Below are 19440 nucleotides of genomic sequence, written 5' to 3'. Positions count from 1 at the left end.
TAACTGAATTTTCTAGGTAAACTTTCATTTTACTTGGAAACAATAGTAATTGTGTCTTATCCTTGATAATGTTTATTCCTTTTTATTTTCTTCCCTTATCACAATTATGACAACTTTTGGATCAATGCGATAAAGAGCCCGAATCATTTTCACAAATAAACATGATGCGTACCTAGGCCTTGGGATTATATTCTTTTTTCTTAGGAAAGACTCCTTTTACTTATAATTAAAAAAAAAAAAAAAGGATTTCGGACTTGAATGTACAATCTTTTTGGCACCTATAGAAATGGTCAATTCATTTTTCTGTTTTTACTTATCCGTGCGATGGGTAGTACTAATAATTAAATTTCCTCATCCTGATCATTGAGTATCTTTTAATGGATTTTAGACTCTACTTGTTAATATTTTATTTATGCTTATGTAACTAAAGTCAGATAGTTTGTATTCATTTCTTTAGTTGGTATACCTTTTGATATATTGCAGTATAGACATTCTGGATTTGAAATATTTTTTAAAAAGTCTGACAGTGAGACTAGTTGTAAAAGTGGAACATACAGAGAGCCAATAGATCATTCTTTAACAATCTGAAAATGGCAAGTGTGACATATTTACTTCAGATCTTTGTTTTTTATAAATAAATTTCACAAAGTTCACATTCCCATCTATTCATTTCCTTCCTTATTAGACAGAAAAAGTATGATCGATTCTGTGTCAATGTTCTCAGTCTAGTTTTTAAAAATTAAATTGTATCAATACACGTATGTACCTACAAAATACGTAATTTTGCTGTATTTAAAATTACATAAATATTATGTACATTATATGCATCATTCAGCAAATTACTTTAACCCAACTTTAGATTTATAAGATCTATTTTACATAGAGTTTAGGTTCATGTGTTGATACCGTTTTAAAAATCCTCCACCACAACCACAACCTGATTATTTTATTTCCTGAAATAAAGTCGTTTCTTTCCTACTTGTGTATCTGCCTCTTTGAACGGTGCGTTTCATGTCCACGTCCGTGATTTTTACGCACGTATGTGGGGCTCCCCTAAGCAGTGCTTCTCCACCAGGATGACTGAGTGCTGGGGTCCGATGACTCGTGGCTGTGGGCCACCCCGCGGCGGGCAGGGGGTTCTGCCGTCCCACTGCTTCTGCTCACGAGCTGCCAGAGGCACCCCTCCCCAAGGGGCCAGAACCAAAGACGTGCCCACCTGCTGCCCAGAGCAGCCTGTGGGGTAACACCGACCTGCCTTGGTACGTTACGCCCGAGGCCAACCTGAACAAACACCGCTCCCCAGAGCGGCCGTCCGGATCTAAACTCTCGTCGGGAGTGTGTCAGTGCGGAGCCGGTCCTGTTATCTGGTTCGTTTTACCGGTGCAAATATTTTCACTGTGAAATGGCACCCAATTATCCTTTCAGTTTGCATTTCCTTGATTACTTGCGAGACTATGCATCTTTCACGGGACCACTGGAATTCTGGGGTTTCCTTTCTGCATAAGCTGCCTTCTGAAAAGGGAACAAAGAATTGTTTGCAATCGGTGATTTCTGTGATGCTTTAAACAATTTTCTGTTCTTTGAAGCTTTGAAAGTACAAGCTTTGGAACTTCCTGGGTGTGCCTTCTTTCGGGGATGGAAGTTGTCCAGGATCCTTCTGGTTTTCATCTCATTTGATTTTTCATTTTTTGAGTCAATGTCAATGGATTTTGTTTCTTCAGTGTCACACCCTCATGATCCTATGTCCTTTGTCTCTGCCACCAGGGATCAATATTTGGTTTTCTAGTGGCCTTTGTTTGCTTGCTTTTACTCCCACGTTTGGTTTCTAACTTTATCACTCTGTAGACAGAGAATAGACCCTGTACAATTTCTGAATTGGGGGATTTATTAAACTTTACTCTGTGGCCTACGATGTGCTCAATTTTTTAATAAGTACGCCACAGAGGCCTGAAACACAGCGTTTACACGAAAAGCGCAGACTTGGCTATAAGCTTTCATCTGCTCACCTGATGCATCTCAGCTTGTTATTTTACTTTAGGTTATTTCAGTTCAAAAGTAAATACAGCTTTAGGCTAATTCCTTTTCTATGAACTTTCACTTTACAGAACTGATTTATGTGGTCCTTCACATAAGCTACGCAGTCTGCCCACATACATCCCTTTTACCTACCCAGGGGTCAAACCCACGTCTCCTGCATTGGCAGGAGGGTTCTTTACCACTGAGCCACCTAGGAAGTCCACATATTATTATGTACATTACAAATAAAGCTGATTTCTCCTGCTTTATATTTGAGCTGTGACGTGGCACTCACTCACCTAGAAATCCATGTTTCTTGGATGCTAACATACTGGGTTGGCCGAAAAGTTCACTCAGGTTTTTCCATAAGATGTTTTGAATTAACGAACATTTTGGCCAACACATATAAGATAAGGATGCCTTGGAGAGAAGTCGCTCAGTCATGTCTGACCCTTTGCCACCCCATGGACTGTAGCCTACCAGGCTCCTCCGACCATGGGATTTTTCAGGCAGGAGTACTGCGGTGGGTTGCCATTCCCTTCTCCAGGGAATCTTCCCGCCCCAAGGGTTGAACCCAGGTCTCCCACGTTGCAGGCAGACGCTTCATCGTCTGAGCCACCAGGGAAGCCTCGTGCGACGTGTGAAGGACTCAGCAAAGAACAGTTTGAAAGGAGTTTGGGAAGGGCGTGTGGTAGGCTGGTGGACGGGTGGAGAGGGGTCGGTGAGGCAGGGCCCAGCAGGCCAGAGACCAAGCTTCTCTTTCCCTTTCCATCCTCACTGGGAAGGAAACCCCACAGCCCTGAGTCACCTAATCCAGAGTACCCCCACCAGCTCTCAGCAGTCAGCAGCCCGTCCTGTGCAATGGTGTTACCAGAGTCAGAGACTCTTAGCAAAGTTTGTTGAGTTGCACTTGACCACCAGTTCCTGCAACTCCTCACTCTTCACTGTGTCCGAATTCACACCAGTCTGAAGTGAAGTGAAACTCACTCAGTCGTGTCCTACTCTTTGCGACCCCATGGACTATACAGTCCATGGGATTCTCCAGGCCAGAATACTGGGGTGGGTTGCTGCTGCTGCTAAGTCGCTTCAGTTGTATCAAACTCTGTGCGATCCCACAGACGGCAGCCCACCAGGATCCCCCGTCCCTGGGATTTTCCAGGCAAGAGTACTGGAGTAGGGTGCCACTGCCTTCTCCGACTGGGGTGGGTAGCCTTTCCCTTCTCCAGGGGATCTTCCTGACCCAGGAACTGAACTGGGGTCTCCTGCACTGCAGGCGGATTCTTTACCGGCGAGGCCACCAGGGACGTGCACATCAGTCTGAACCACACTTCACTGCACCCTTTGGTCAGCTAGCACCATCCCAGGGGCTGGCGGGCACCAGGACGGAGGAGCAGCTGGGATCTCTGCCCGCAGGGACCCCGGCCTCCCCGCCTCGGGTGTTGGACAGCCTTCCTCTGGGTGCTCTGGTCTTTTGTGGCTTCAAGTGTTTCCACAGAATCTCTCATGTGTTTCTAGAGATTAGGGTTTGAGAGGCAAAGACATGAGGTGTTTAAGACAGGCTCCCGCACTCCTGGGATGTGACTTTGGGTGTTATTCACTCAACCTCCTGTCAGGCCGGGCTATGGATAAAGTGAGATGATACGCATCAAGTTCTTAGCATGAGCAAATGTTGGTTATTCTGATTTTAATTATGCCTCCCACGTGCTTTTAGACTCCACTGTGGATTCGCAAGAACAAACAGCCTTTGCTGAAAAGCAGTCCTTCTTACCACCGCCTGGAATGTCATTTTAGATCTGTGCGTGCGCACGCACACAAATGTTTCACTGTAGGATTCTACACAAATATCCACATCGTGTTATCAGTCTCCAAACTCACCCCGTGATGGACACAACGCACGTGTGGTGTGAACTGACAGAACCCACTTGGGGAGACAGGTGATCAAGAAAGAAGCATGCATTCCAAAATCTCATTGGGATCATTGTCCTCTCTGAGAAGTAAGTGTAGGTTTTTGGATTTAAAAATCTATGTTCTTTTTTTCTTCCCCCCCCTACTATAGCTGGTACAGAAAGGCAAAGAATCTGGGGCACACGGATGGATTTTCTGGTGCAGGGAAAACGTGAACAGGAAGGTCTCCATGAGTGTGCAGGTTCTGCCCAGGGCTGCGCTTTCCCCCGTGTCTCAGTCTCAGCAATGCAATGCTCTCCGCGGAGGTGGGCTCCGTGGGCTCATGGGAGACCCCCGATTTCCCAGCCCTTGCTGCCGCCGAGGGGCCCCTGGTCCCCCTTTCCATCCTTCACTTCTTCAGGAAGGCTGCACGGACTTCCATCAAAAGATCCAATTACGCGTGGATCACCGAAACAAGTCATTCATCAAGGGGACCAGAGACTCAGAGCCCTAGTCGCACAGCAGACACCGGGGAAGGTGCGGGGGAGCAGCCACGTAGAGGCAGAGTCAGAGCTCGGAGGGAGGGCGGCCCACACCCAGAGCTCCTCTGAGCGCTCTGATGCAAACCCCTCATCCGCTTCAGAACAATTACCAATTCGGCGGGTCTCAGGGACTTGGGTGGGAGAGAGCCCCCATAATCATGGTGATAGTTTGGCTGGTCCTTCTACAGCGCGTTCTGGGACCTTCTGTGGAGGGCTCCCGAGGCAGCCCGCACCGTCCTCAGTCACAGCAGTGCCCGCAGGTCAGCCCTGCTTCACCCACACGCACACACAGGTTGCCCGATTTTCCCCAACTGCCCAGCAGTTGAGTGAAGCGGCTCAGTCTTGTCCGACTCTTTGTGACCCCATGGACTGTAGCCCACCAGGCTCCTCCATCCATGGGATTCTCCAGGCAGGAAGACTGGACTGGGTTATCATTTCTCGAGAGGCGGCTTTAAACTGTGTCCTTTCAGCCAAGCGTACTGCTCTTAGCAGACCGTGCATGTTTGCCAACGAATATCGGGGACACGAAAAAGAGAGTCACCTGTCACGGAAGGCAAGTCCCTCCACACGCCAGCAGGTGCAGGACTTGACATCACAGCCTTCTGAGGAGCCTCTGCTCACAGCTGCTCGTGTTGACTGATTCCATGATGTGACTGTGAGAGAGTCAATTCCTAGGTAGGCTGATAAGAAGTCCAGGGTTCCCGACGAGGAGAAAGGGGGCTGGGGCTCTCAAGGAGAAAAAGACAAACATTCTTTTCTACGTTGCTTTTCTTAGTCAATATAACAATGTATCTGGCTCGAGGACATGTTTCTCCTTAACAAGAACCTTCTGACTAATCCTGTCATCTTAAAATGTCTATTATGGGAGTGGGTCTGGTAAGATCTTTCTATTGTTCATTCTAATCTTGTTCCTTTAAGATGAATGTTGTGGGAGTGGGTCTGAAAAAAGTGTATAAGGTCCTGATAAAACTAGCTGGGGTGGGGGGATGTTCTGCGTCCCCCTTCTGATGTCTATGTCAGAAGCTTTCTCTCTCCATTTTCCGACTTTCATAAAACTCTGCTACACCAAAGCTCTTGAGTGATCAAGCCTGGTCCCTGGTCCCAAAGCTAAATCTTCTTCTTCAGAGATCACAAATCCAACATTGTTGACTGTAAGCTATCAACTGCCTCGATAGGATGAGGAACAGCATCTTATCCACTGGTTCATTTCAGTTCAGTAGCCTGACTCTTTGCAACCCCATGGACCGCAGCACGCCAGGCCTCCCTGTCCATCACCAACTCTCAGAGTCCACCCAAACCCATGTCCATCAAGTTGGTGATGCCATCCAACCATCTCATCCTCTGTCGTCCCCTTCTCCTCCTGCCCTCAGTCTTTCCCAGCATCAGGGTCTTTTCAAATGAGTCAGCTCTTCGCATCAGGTGGCCAAAGTATTGGAGTTTCAGCTTTAGCATCAGTCCTTCCAATGAATATTCAGGACTGATTTCCTTTAGGATGGACTGGTTGTATCTCCTCGAAGTCCAAGGGGCTCTCAAGAGTCTTCTCCAACACCACAGTTCAAAAGCATCAATTCTTCGGCACTCAGCTTTCTTTATAGTCCAACTCTCACATCCATACATGACTGCTGGAAAAACCATAGCCTTGACTAGATGGACCTTTGTTGGCAAAGTAATGTCTCTGGTTTTTAATATGCTGTCTAGGTTGGTCATAATTTTCCTTCCCAGGGGCAAGCGTCTTTTAATTTCATGGCTGCAATCACCATCTGCAGTGATTTTGGAGCCCAGAAAAAATAAAGTCAGCCACTGTGTCCACTGTTTCCCCATCTATTTTCCAGTAAGCCCTGTCAATTCTGTCCCTCTGTGAACTGCAAAGGAAATCTGGGAGATGGTGGGGGTGTGCCTGTGGACAGCGCCGATGAGCCCAAGGGGCAGAGCGAGTAACTGACGTCTGTGTGCTCCTTCCTCTCTCCTCTCCACTGTCGGGCAGACATCGCTCACAGATGGAAGTAAGAAAGCCACGGACCCTAACTTCTTCCTATTGGCCTTTTTCACAAGTGAAGTGTACCGGCCCACTCACTGAAGTGATCCAACCTTCCTTGTACTTTGAACAGGACCTTCAGCTAAGGTGATCAATGCGCTTCAAACATTTTCTTACGCTCCTGGATAAAGAAACGGGCCAGGATTGCTTTTTCTGGTAGTTAGAGGGGGAGAGACTCCAGAAATGCCCTGAGTTAGTTGTGCTTAACTGACTGTAAATATTGATAAAAACGCACATACACACTTGGCCTTGCGCTTTCCCTCTCAGCTTCTTTGAAATCTCCTGGATGCAAAGCTGCAAACGCAGGAGGTGATATTTTACAGGCAGCGCTGCTGCAGAGACAACACAGGTTTAAGACCAAGAGGCAGACTCGGCTCCTGGCCAACCTCCCCATCCTCACGGCCTGGACCGTCTGGTGAGGCTGTGGTCCCGCGCCCTCTGCCCCGTAACAGGTGGGCGTTCAACATGACAAGGGAGACCCAGGAGAGGACCCCAACTGTGGTAAGTGCTCTGTAAGTTGCACTTATCACAGTTGTGATCATCATTTAATTAATAACAGAATCAGTCAGAAACTGAATGTAATACCTCCTGCCTCAAACCTTTGTCTCGGGACCATCTTTAAGCTTGGGGTGCATAAAATGTGCATCGAGTAAACTGTGGATTATATCACAGCATCGTTAAAAATCATCCTCAAAGAAATTTAAATTTACTCTTAACTTCTTAAAATTGTGTGCGTCTTTCTCAGGTTAAGTTCAACACGCATAATAAACCCTTAGCAAGAAAAAAAATGCATGTTCACTGAGAGTTCAGAGCTGCCTCACCTACTGTGACAGGTGTACTGGGGCAGCCCTCTCAAGTTCAAGTGCTCGGTGAGTCAGAGTTTCCCTTCACTAACACACAAGGTTAGAAGCAGGTCACACTCGCTGAGTCAAATGATTGCTTGCTCTCAGTTTATAATTCAAACCTGACCTTTGCAGAGAATGCTCTGAGGCCACATCCCAGTCATTTCCATCATTAATCAACATGAAGGGAGGTGAGGAATCAATTCTCTAGATTTCAGAGCCCAGCTGTTCTGGGACTAACCCCGTAAGAGCTGTGCAAAGCAGGCTGAAGATGAGCAATTGATGACTACTTCTGACTTTCTTTAAATCTCAGTTCCCAGGAACAGACACTGTATTTACTTTCCAGATGCAGTGTTGGTATCACTTAAAATGTTTTGAAATAAAATCTGAGAAACAAACAGCCAAGAAAAAGAAACAGGGAATCATAGGAAGAACCGTCAATAAAAGAGACCTTTGGAGACAGGATAGGGGTGGGGTGGGTGGGCTGGAGTGAAGCTCCTCTCGTGGATGCCTCAGGAACACATCCTCGGATGCGAAGGATCTCACAGGGCACCAGCTGAGAGCTGGCAAGCATCCCCGGACACTGGAGAGGAACGTACAGATCCACGCAAAACCTGGGAGGGTGCAGGAAGGAGGGAGCAGGAGGAGACTGAGCAGGACCAGGCCTGCACCCGAGACAGCAGGTGGGGCTGGGGGGACCGAAGCAGGGGTCCGATCCCCCATCAGGAAGATTGTTCGGGACAGAGGGCTGGCATCAGAGGCTCCTGGAGAGCGCAGCAGCTCACCCGTGACCGGCTGAGGCTAAAAGGACTGAGAACCATATGGACAGTTCCTGCTGCTGCTCTGTGTACCCCGGACAGGGACGCACGAACCCTAAAAAGGGCAGCTGCTGGGTGCTGGGCTGTGGGGATCGGATCGGAGCTTAATCCTAGGGCGAGGTCTGCTTTGCCTGTGGGGAGAGGGCCCAGGAAGACGTGAGGGAGGGCTCTGCGGTGGGAACGCCTCGGGGAAATGGGCAGCCACGAGGTGACACTGCTGAGTCCCACATGGCAGCTGGAGCCATCCTTGGGGCCTCTCCGCCCAGTACTGGCAGCTGAAGAATCGAGAAGGACCCTGGAGGAAGGTGGCCTTTACGTGCTTGATGCACTGAGTGACAGAGAAGGTCCCCAGCCAGGGGGGATGTTTAAGTGCCTTGAACACGCAGAGCCACAGAGAAGGAGCAGCCAAAAAGGATCATTTGAACACCAGCGGCCAGAGGCTGGAAGGAGGCTCCAGTCGGGTCACAGCTCCCGCGACCGAGGCAGATGGCGTCCCTGCACACTCGGTGCCGCCAGGGTCCCCGCGATCCAAGCAGGTGCGCCCACTCCACGCTCAGTCCCCACTGGCACAGAGCTGCCAGAGGCTCGGAAGAACCCTGAGAGCCCCGTGCTTCCCTCTTCCCTAGCCGCCAGCTCCGCTGGGTGCCCGGTGCTGCCAGCGTCCCCGGGATCCAAGCAGGGGACCTCCAAGCTTGGTTCCAAGCAGGGGATCCAAGCAGTGCCCCCTCCACGCTCAGGCCCCGCTGGGGCAGACCCCGGTCCTCCAGGGCCGCCTCAGGAGGGAGCCCCAGTGGGCGACACAGGCAGCAGTGGACATAGAGCCACAACCGAAAGCCAACCGAAAGCTGGGGCAGCGCGGCCCAGAGGCCAGAGGCCTTCCCACCAGCTGTGCAAGCTGCAGTCCACACGATCAACGAGGCAGACTCTGCCTGTTGAATACATAAAAGGACAAAGAGAGTTCCCGCAAAAGAAAACTCAGGAGCTCTGGCAGCCAAGGACGTCGGAGGCAAGAACACGCAGTAGCAGGACTAGATGAGAGTCCCCGCTGCCTCACAGCAGGTCCAGAGACCCGCGCGGAGCTGGAGGGCACCCTAGGAGCTGAAGGTGGACTCTGACTCACAGCGAGGGGAAGGATGCGGGCAGCCGAGAGCTGAGACAGACGTTTCTTCTTCTTCTTCATTTTGACTTGTTCTGTTTGGTTCTGGATTTTTTTATTCTTCTTTTTCTTTTTTTTCCTCTGTTGCTGCAGTTGTTGGTTTTATTAACACTAATAACTCTATTTAAGACTTTTTTTTTAATCCCACTTTTTATTTCCTTTATATATTTTTGCCTCTCTGTTGGACTTTTGCAATTCTGTGGGTTTTTTTTTTTCTTCGAATTTTTCAAAATTTATTTTTAAACTATTTTTCGTCTGTTTTCTTACTGCTTTTTTCCTGCTGTAGATATTCTTTAATACATATAGACCTTTTTTATATACTCTATTTAACTTTGCTTTTCTATTCTCCCTTTCTTTTCCTATTTTTCTTTCTTTTTTTTCATCCTGTTTGTTAGTTTATTTTGTCTTCTCTGCTTTCTTCCCCAGTTGGCACCTTGCTTTGATTTTGTTTTCTGGTTTGTGCTTTAGATCGTTTTTTTTAATTGGCCGATATCATTTTTGGTTTCCTTTCTTACTGGGTTAGTCTCTTGTACTTTATTTCCTTTGGACTGTTTTGGTTTTGTATGGGTGTGTGCATGTTCCATTATTTTTGTTATTATTTGCTTGATTTTGTACTCGCCATTTGTCTGGGGTTTATCTTTTGTTTCTTGTTTCTATGTTAAGTCAGTTCAACCACGTCTGACTCTTTGCGACCCCACGGACTGTAGCCCGCCAGGCTCCTGCGTCCATGGGATTCTCCAGGGAAGAATACTGGAGAGGGTTTCCACTTCCGACTCCAGGGGATCTTCCCGACCCAGTGATTGAACCCACGTCTTTTATATCTGCTGCACTGGCAGGCGAGTTCTTCACTGCTAGTGCCTCGGTATGTTTGTTTTAATCCCCTTTAATGCCAAAACAAATGACTTGCGGAGCCTCGGTCCCCTGGCCAGAGACCGGGCCGGAGCCTCTGGAGTGGGAGCAGTGAGTCCCAGACCCTAGACTGCCAGGAACTCCCAACCCAGGGAGCACTGATTGGTGAGAACTTGGCAAAGGCCTCCACCTGTGTACACGAGCTGGCATCACCCAACTGCTGCCAGCACTCAGGGCAAGATGCTCCGCCTGAACAACAAGCAAGACAAGGACCCAAACCCAACCGGCGGTGGGCAGGATTACCAGGGGCACCCAAAGCATAAGGCCTCACACAGCCCAGGATTACCAGGGGCACCCAAAGCATAAGGCCTCACACAGCCCTACCCATCAGAGGGGGAAAAAAAACCCCCAAACTCACCTCCCCCCACCAGAATGCAAACACAGATCACTCCCAACATGAAGCCTACATGAAACACTGGCTCAACCGTACCATCACGGACAGAAGCCAAACGGAAGAAGGAACACGACCGTACAGCCTGGACAAAGGAGACTGACAAGGGATCCCTTTCCAAAATATACAAGCAGCTTAGGCAACTCAGTAACCGAAAAACAAACAACCCAATCAAAAAGTGGCCAAGAGGCCTGAACAGACATTTCTCCAAAGAAGACATACAGATGGCTAATAAACACATGAAAAGATGCTCAACATCAATCGTTATTAGAGAAAGGCATATCAAAACTACAATGAAATATCTCCTCACACCCGTCAGAATGGCCATCATCAAAAACCCCCACAAACGACGAATGCTGGAGAGGGTGCGAAGAAATGGGAACCCTCTTGCATTGTTGGTGGGAATGGAAAATAACACAGCCACTGTGGAGATTCCTCAAAAAACGGAGCAGAACTACCAGAGGACCTAGCGACCCCACTACTTGGCATATACCCGGAGGAAAACGAAATTAAAGAACACACATGTACCCCAGTGCTCATTGCGGCGCAACTTACAAACGCTCAGGCACGGAAGCAACCTAGACGTCCATCAAGGGATGAATGGGTAAAGAAACTGTGGGACGTATATACAATAGAGTATTAGCCATAAAAAGGAACATATTTGAGCCATTCTACTGAGGTGGATGATCCTAGGCTCTATTATACAGAGTGAAGTAAGAAAGAGAAAAACAAATATCATATATTAATGCATATATATGGAATCCAGAAACGTGGTACTGACCAACATATTTACAGGACAACAGTAGAGACACAGACACAGAGAAGAGACTGGTGCGCACAGTGGGGGCGGAAGGAGAGGCGCGGGGAATGGAGAGTCACGTGGAAGCACGTACAGCAGCACGTGTGGCGTAGACGCCAGCGGGCATCTGCTGTACGACTCAAACCCGGGCTCTGCAGCAACCTAGAGGGGTGGGATGGGGTGGGAGCTGGGAGGGAGGTCCCAGAGGGAGGGGACACACGGATACCTATGGCTGACTCATGTGGAAGCCGTAGGTATATTGTGAAGCAACTTTCCTTCAATTAGAAATAAATAAGTTTGGTGGAAAAAAAGAAACCTTTAATGATGGAGACGTATTTTGGCCGTCTGATTTTGTGGAGAGTGTGCCATCTAGTGGTGGTTTTCTATAATGCAACTTACTGCTGCTGCTCAAAATGTCAGGACCCAGAGACATTTTTCCTGTGGTCGTTGTTTAAACCATCTGTCCAGGAAGATTCTAGGCAAAGTGTTATAAATATTGCTTTCATGCAGTTAAGCTATAAGATTTGATGTCTAGATCTGCTCCATTTCTATTCTATAAACAAGAGTCCTATCTGCTTGTTCTAGATACTGTTCCAATTATACAAACAAGAGAGTATTTTTAGGTGCATTTAACACTAAAATAAACCTCCATAAATTTTCATGTGAGACTCTGAAAACTTTTAGTTCCAAACCAGAGTCAAAGTTAAAAAAACAAAACAAAAACACTTCTGTAGCTTTAACTGCAGTAGCATAGCACTAGTTACAATAATCCTTTCTTCTCTTTGGAGTTCTGATCACATAGGGACATGTGATGAATCTTGGATATGTCTTCAGCTTACAATTCCTGTTCCATGTTTATTTACATGTTTCATGTAGGTAACCAGTTGGTAGTAATAAAGAAAAGAGGCATTTTAAGGAGGCAGGTTTGCAAACGTTTGTAATGTTTGCTTTAAAGACTCACTATACATCATCAAAATCTCAAGACAAGTTGCATTATGGAATAAGCATTGAATAAGCAAAGGGACATTTAGATGGTAAAGTAGATGCTTACTTGTTCTACCTGATAATATATCAATATCTCTTAAAATCAGATAAGTATGTGTGATAATAATATTGTTTACATATAAACAATATGTAGTTTATTTATATATTGTTTATGTAACAATATATAGTTATATAAATATAGTGATATCCTTTACCTATGAATTCCTTAAGGAGGAAACTCAGAAAGATCATCAAATTGTGAAAGGTTAGAAAGCTAATAAGTTATTAATACTACTGATTGTGAGCAAGCCAAACAATTTACAAAACTCTAGTACTTAATGTATGTAATGACTAAGCAAGGACGATATACCCCCAATACAAATATAAGCTCCTCAAGGCTGACCAGGACTGTAAAGGCAAGAAAACCCACAAACGCTGTGACTGTTAAAAGACCCACAGGACACAAATCACAGAAATATTGGGATGTATAAGACATTATAACTTGCAAAACTGCTGGTTTTATTATTAAAGAATACTCTGTCTGTGGAACTGTCATGGTACAAATGCTCCAATGGATATGTTTTATGAATCTGGAGTGGCAGTGTACATTTTTACTGAGGAATGTTGTTTTGCACTCGTTAGATATTTATAATTCATTTTAATAAAATAACTTCTTTGTTCAAGAGAGTTGAATTATTCATGATTTTGCTGAGCTCTTTCCTGTTGGGCCTTCTCACAAAGCAAGCCCTGACGTTTGACTTTCTAAATGGCCTCAGCGCTTCCAAGCTCTCTTTCGCAAAGAGAAACGGATGTTGGAACGGAGGTCAATAGAGAAACACTTGTTTTCTCCCACACGCTCTCACACTTCAAAAGAGGGGTCCAAACCGTGGCCCAAGAGGCTGAATCGTGTCTTTGAATGCTGGACTAGACGGCTGCCTTTTGTTCCTCAGTGGCTCTGCGTCTGCAAGGCCAGGCACACGCGTGTACAAGCACGCACACACACGCGTGCAGACGCAGCACCTAACGCAACGCTCTGCCGCCAGCTTTGAGCCTTTGCTGGCAGGAAAGATGAGGAATGCAAGCCACCGAGACTTTTCTTCCCCACAGGCTGCCCAGAACACCCCAACAGCCCCCAATCGGATGCTTTCCCTCCTGTCTGAGACGCCCGATGCAGAAAAACAGAGAGTGATTCAAGACCGGGTCATCCCACTTCTGCTGTTGTACTCACTTCGGTATAGACCTCCCTGTACCTCCAGATCTGATCTCTTCCTTTAGGAAATGAGGTGATTTGATAAAAAAATAAAAATGCCAGCGCACCTGTAGGTTTGCTGTTGTTCAGTCGCTCAGTCGTGTCCGACTCTTTGTGACCCCGTGGATTGTAACATGCCACACTTCCCTGTCCTTCACCATCTCCTGGACTTTACTAAAACTTGTGTCCACTGAGTCGGTGATGCCATCCAGCCATCTCATCCTCTGCTGTCCCCTCCTCCTCCTGCCCTCAGTCTTTTCCAGAATCAGGGTCTTTTCCAATGAGTCAGCTCTTCGATCATGTGGCCAAAGTATTGGGGTTCGAATCTCTGTTTTTAAAATTGCTTTTGCCTGGGCTATGATTCTTCAGTATCAGTGCTTTCTTTTTCTTCTGAATTTCTCTTGTTTGGGGGACAGTAAATCTCCAAACCACCTCTCACTTTGAACAACAATTTTGCTAAGGCCTTCTTCACTTTAAGTCTCTATCAACATGATAAACGGGATCTGTACTGTTGGCTGTAATAGTTTCAAGGAAACCGAGTGAGTTGTCATTAAATAATTAAATAATGTAATTAAATAATCATCTAAGGGGGCCTTCAAATAAGGCCAGTTCATTCCTCGCCCCTGGGCGCACGCCCCACCTCCTTCCCCTCTGCAGCCGTGGTGACCACAGACGTGGTCCTGTCCCCGCCTGGACAGGTCTGGGGGTTCAGCTCCATGGAGACCCCAGGGGGCTGGAAAAGGCCCCTCTCTCAGTGCCGGCACTGGACCCCTCCACCTCCCTGTCCGCTCAGCGTGGCCTTCAGCTCTCAGACGTGACCAGTTCTCTGGCCACGCTCCACCCTGCCGTGCGTGTGAGCTTAGTCGCTCAGGCATGTCTGCTTCTCTGCGACCCCAGGGACTATAGCCCACCAGGCTCCTCTGTCCATGATTCTCCAGGCAAGAACATGGAGTGGGTTGCTATGCCCTCCTCCAGGGGATCTTCCCCACCCAGGGATCGAACCCACGTCTCTTGACTCTCCTGCGTTGGCAGGCGGGTTCTTGACCACCATCCCCACCTGGGAGGCCCTCCTCCTCCCCCTCATGCATCCTTTATTTTCTCTCACAAAAATTCTCATAAAATCACAAGTACATCATTCTTCTTAAATCCGGCAACAGCCAGTTGTCAGGGGTCAGCGAATGTTTGAAGTTAACGCACAGCTTTATCAGAGCGCGGCCCCTCCTCGCTGCTCGGCCAGGAATTCACCACTGGGTTTGGACATGCCCACCCGCCACCCTCTCCCCCCGGCTCCCCCACTCCTCGTCTGAGTGGGGTTCCCACTCCTTGCTGGCTCATTCTCATCCTCTCCAAGTGTGGACCCGTCCATGAAGGGAGACACACAGGGTCAGGTGGTCGGCAAAAACGCATACGTCGCCAAGTGACCCCTTGCACGGCCATCCTGTGAGCAAGGCCCCCTCCTTCTAACAAACACGGTCTGCCTCCCCTGCAGAAAGTCAGTGCCCCCAGCCTGTGTGCATGGTTCATCTGAAGCCATTATGTAACCTCATCGGTTCCTAATGCACCATAATTGCTCAAATACCATGTCCCATTATTTCAAAAGACAACCCCAAATTAGGAATTCATAACTGTTACATCCAAAATATCCAAGGGAACACAAATGCTTAGAAATGTGCTAATCCATTATTCTGATCTGAAAACTAGAAAAATATAAGATAATACACACACAACAAACTTCACCTAAACACTCAATAAATGGTAATACACAGATAGTTCAAACCTAACAGTATATCCAATTATTCTCCTAAAAGAAGTCACCATTTCTTCTCTGAAAAATAAGAAGAAACTTTAAGACTGCTAAAACACAACCACAATTTGAGGGCAGAACTATCAAACTGAAAACACATAATCACTTACCGATGGGCATGTAAATTATTAAGGTGCAGTCCATACTTCTCTTCAGCAGATAATCCGTCCATCAGCAGGTAGAAGATGAGGAAATTGCTCTGGCCAGGGGGCTGTGAAACGAGTCTGGATTTCTCTAGCATATACGTGAAGATTCTGGCTGGTTAAAGAAAAGAAGAGGAATTCTGTTAAATGGCATTATTAGTTTCAGCTCCGTACATTTACACGTATTATCAGAAGAGAAAAGAATGCAGCTTCCTTTCAAACAGACTTTTAAAAAAACAAAATAATAGACTTTGTTTTCAGAGAAATCTTTTAAGTCCAGAAAAATTAAGCAGAAATTACTGAGAGTTCCAATATATCCCTTCTCCCTTCCCTAATAAGTCGTTTCGCTTGTTATTAATATCTTGCATTAGAGTGGTGCATTTGTTAAAATGAATGAACCAAGTCTGATACACTATTATTGACGAAAGTCTGTAATTTATGTTGGTATTCACTCTTTGTGTTATACGGTTCTATGGGTTTTGAGAAACGTATGCATCATGTGTATAGATTGGATGGCTGAATGGCATCACCGACTCAATGGACTCATGAGTCTGAGCAAGCTCCGGGAGACAGTGAAGGACAGGGAGGCCTGGCGTGCTGCAGTTCTTGGGGTCGCAAGGAGCTGGGCACGACTGAGCCACTGAACGACGGTATGTCATGCGTGCACCCTTCCGGCATCATACACAACAGCTCCATGGCACTAAAAGTCACTGATACGCCTGCTCCTCCCTCTGCCCAGCTCCCGGCAACCAGCGATCTCTGCACTGGCACTGTAATTTCGCCTCTTCCTGAATGTTATATGGTTGGAGTCACACAGTAAGAACCCTTTTCAGACTGCCTTCTCTCACATAATGATACGAAAGGGTACTTTTTCGTTTTTTCAAGGCTTTATAGCTCATTTTTTATTAGTGAATACTAGTCCACAGAATGAATGTACTACAGTTTATCCATTCACCTATTAAAAGACATCTTGGTTGCTTCCAGTTCTTGGGATGATGAATGAAGCAGTTATAAACATTCGTGCCTACACCACGTGGAGATGTAGTTTTCAACTCAGTTGAGTCAGTGCCAAGGAACATGCTTCATGGATCGTATGTCTTTCATAGAATAGAAAATTTTAATTGTAATGAAGTCTAGCTTATCAATTATTTCTTTTATGGATTGTAGATGATGAAATTCCATTTAAAGTAGGTGGGAAATGATGAAAGTATGTAGCATGGAAATGACAACCCTGGCGCTGCTTCAAAGAGGGCTGGGAATTCAGACTCTGGTGTTGGTCAGACCTTTTGACATATATTTGACATGTTGGAAATTCTGCTGTTTCTGGAGTATGCTTTTCATTTGCATCTAGGTTTATTCTTATCCATGTGAATGGCAGAAAATAGTCACACATTTCAATTTTAGCTGCAATTGTAAATAACTATAGTTTTCCACTTTGAACCAAAAATTTCTGATCAATAATTTTTTTGGATCCTAACAGCAGTTTTAGGAAGGCAAATAAATTCAATTTCCCTACATTTGAACTATAAACAACTCATGTAATGAGTTTGCAACTAATTATTCTAGAGTCCAGTCTCTAAAAGCAAAAATGTGAGGTCTCCAAGCTTGTTTTTATACAGTGAATCTCAGGGAACCAATGCAATCACTTCTTCAGTGCTTTATACCTGTAAATTTTGTGAGTGGTCAATTTAGTCTCAGAATGATGATCAGTGCTTTAAAAGTCTCAAAATTCATAAATTTTATTAAGAAAAGTTCTCTCACTGGACACCTTCTAGAAAGGTTGCCATGAGTGCATAAAGAAAGACTCTTTCAAAGTATCCCTTTAATTAGTGGTATTAAAGCCCCAAAGTGATAAAATTAGAAAGAGGTGGTATAATTTCTTTTCCATTTTTCCATAAGCATCGAATCAGTTGGTAAATTTCAAGTTGAGGTCTAAATTATTAAATTTTACTTTTCTTTCTTAAGCAAAATGCTGAAAACATGTTCCATTTGTTATTAATAGTATTGACCCTGAAGTAGCTAACTGCTAAAATCTGCACTCCTAGGAAATGAACTGTCAAGAGTTGTCCCTACTGTGGTTTTCTGTTCACTAACTAAAGACATCTCAGGTGGAAATGGAGGACCTTCATTCATCCTTCTGATCATCAAGCTTCTATCCTCAGAGGAAAGACTGACTTGATGCCCATTTGTTCAAGCCAACACACAAGCTTAATTTAAAGCAGCATTCCGAACTAATCAAATTCCACATCATAGAGCGACATCAATACACTTCATCTTTCAAAAATGGAATAATTAGTAATCATCCTAGTTAGCTCATCTCCAGCAGTGAATAAAATTACTGTGGATTAGCAGAATTCTGATCAGTAGATTTTTTTAAAAATCCATCTTGAAGATGGACAAAACAACCAAAAATTCAAATTTTCATGAGACCCTACTATTCTTCCAAACAAGGGAAGTGCAGGACTTTCTGTTGTGCCTGAAATGACACTGGAAGGAAGAGGATAGGTTTTGGAGCCAGAAAGGTTTCTGACTCATTCATGCAAGTGACCATGAACAGAAAGTTCCTACTTATTTCTCGAGTTTTCAAGACGTGTATGTTTTAAAAAGTGTTTCATGTCAGAAACAGTCTTGACTGGAAATAAGTCTGTGATCCTCCACATTTTCAGAACCCTATGTGAACATATCTCCCAGAAAGTTTCACAACTGAAAACATACATGTCAATATACACCTTGGCAGATTATATATAATATGCTGTGAAAGCGTCTTATAGATCTGGACGCATTTTTGATCAAGATGAAAGGAGATGGAGGTGAGAACACTCCCTCTCCTTCAAGAAGGAAGGAGCCCTTGGTGTTAAGGGAGCCACTGACTGAAGAAGGGTTTGGGCAACCTAGAAAGGTTATACTGTCAAATAAGTAATCAGAAGGGGAAGCCTGGGCTAAAAGCCAGGCTAGAATGTTATTTATTGATTAAAATTTCTTCAAATTAAGAAACAATCCTTACTTCACTGTAGCAGATGGTTCATAAAACTGATACTTGTATTTTTTATGTTACAATTTGTGTTTGAATGCCTGATCAAGGAGTTGGCATTATATCAAAGTATCAGCAATAGTATCAATAAAGGAAACATACAGCATCTGTCACCCTTAAATGAGTAAGATAGCATTCCCAGTATAATAAAATCACAAAGGGATGTGAGAGCTGGACCACAAAGAAGGCTGAGCGTCAAAAAACTGATGCTTTCGAATTATGTGCTGGAGACATCTCTTGAGAGCCCCTTGGACTGCAAGGAGAACCAACCAGTCACTCCTAAAGGAAATCAACCCTGAATATGCACTGGACATACTGAAGCTGAAACTCCAGTAGTTTGGCCACCTGATGTGAAGAGCTGACCCACTGGAAAAGACCCTGATGCTGGGAAAGATGGAGGGCAAGAGGAGAAAGTACGACAGAGGATGGGGATGGCATCACCGACTCAATGGACATGAGTTTGAGCAAACTCAAGGAGACGGTGAAGGACAGGGGAGCCTGGTGTGCTGCAGCCCATGGGGTTGCAAAGAGTCGGACACAACTTAACAACTAAAGAACAACCACCACAATAAAAGCATCACAACTATTATATGTGTTCATAATTTAAGGACACTGCTGTTCAGTTGCTGAGCTGTGTTTGACTCTATAAAGCACAAAATGAACCTGTAACCTACATATATTTTACCTAATTTGAGGTGTAAAAACCTTACTCCGGTTTGATTAACTATTTTCGCAAATGCTTAAAATTCAGAAGGCTTTTACCTGGGACTAATTTGATAACTCAGCTCGCTTTAAAAACTATGTAAAGTGAGTTAAATTAATACCTTTTATATTTTT

At 45.5% G+C, this 19440-nt stretch overlaps 1 protein-coding gene across 1 annotated transcript in view; it reads right to left on the bottom strand.

Moving 5' to 3' along the window:
• The window catches only part of MYO16 (myosin XVI), a 519851-nt gene that overhangs the window by 224265 nt on the left and 276146 nt on the right, over window positions 1-19440 (bottom strand). The window contains exon 16 of the mRNA XM_086328670.1: window positions 15540-15687. Coding sequence (XP_086184796.1) covers window positions 15540-15687 — 148 coding nt within the window. The remainder of the gene's footprint in view (window positions 1-15539; window positions 15688-19440) is intronic.

The sequence above is a fragment of the Bos grunniens genome, chromosome 12 (genome assembly GCF_055505025.1).
Source record: "Bos grunniens cultivar Pamir isolate PY7600 chromosome 12, Bosgru_T2T1.0, whole genome shotgun sequence".
NCBI classification, from domain to species: Eukaryota; Metazoa; Chordata; class Mammalia; order Artiodactyla; family Bovidae; genus Bos; species Bos grunniens.
This window is presented reverse-complemented; position numbering and strand designations above follow the sequence as displayed.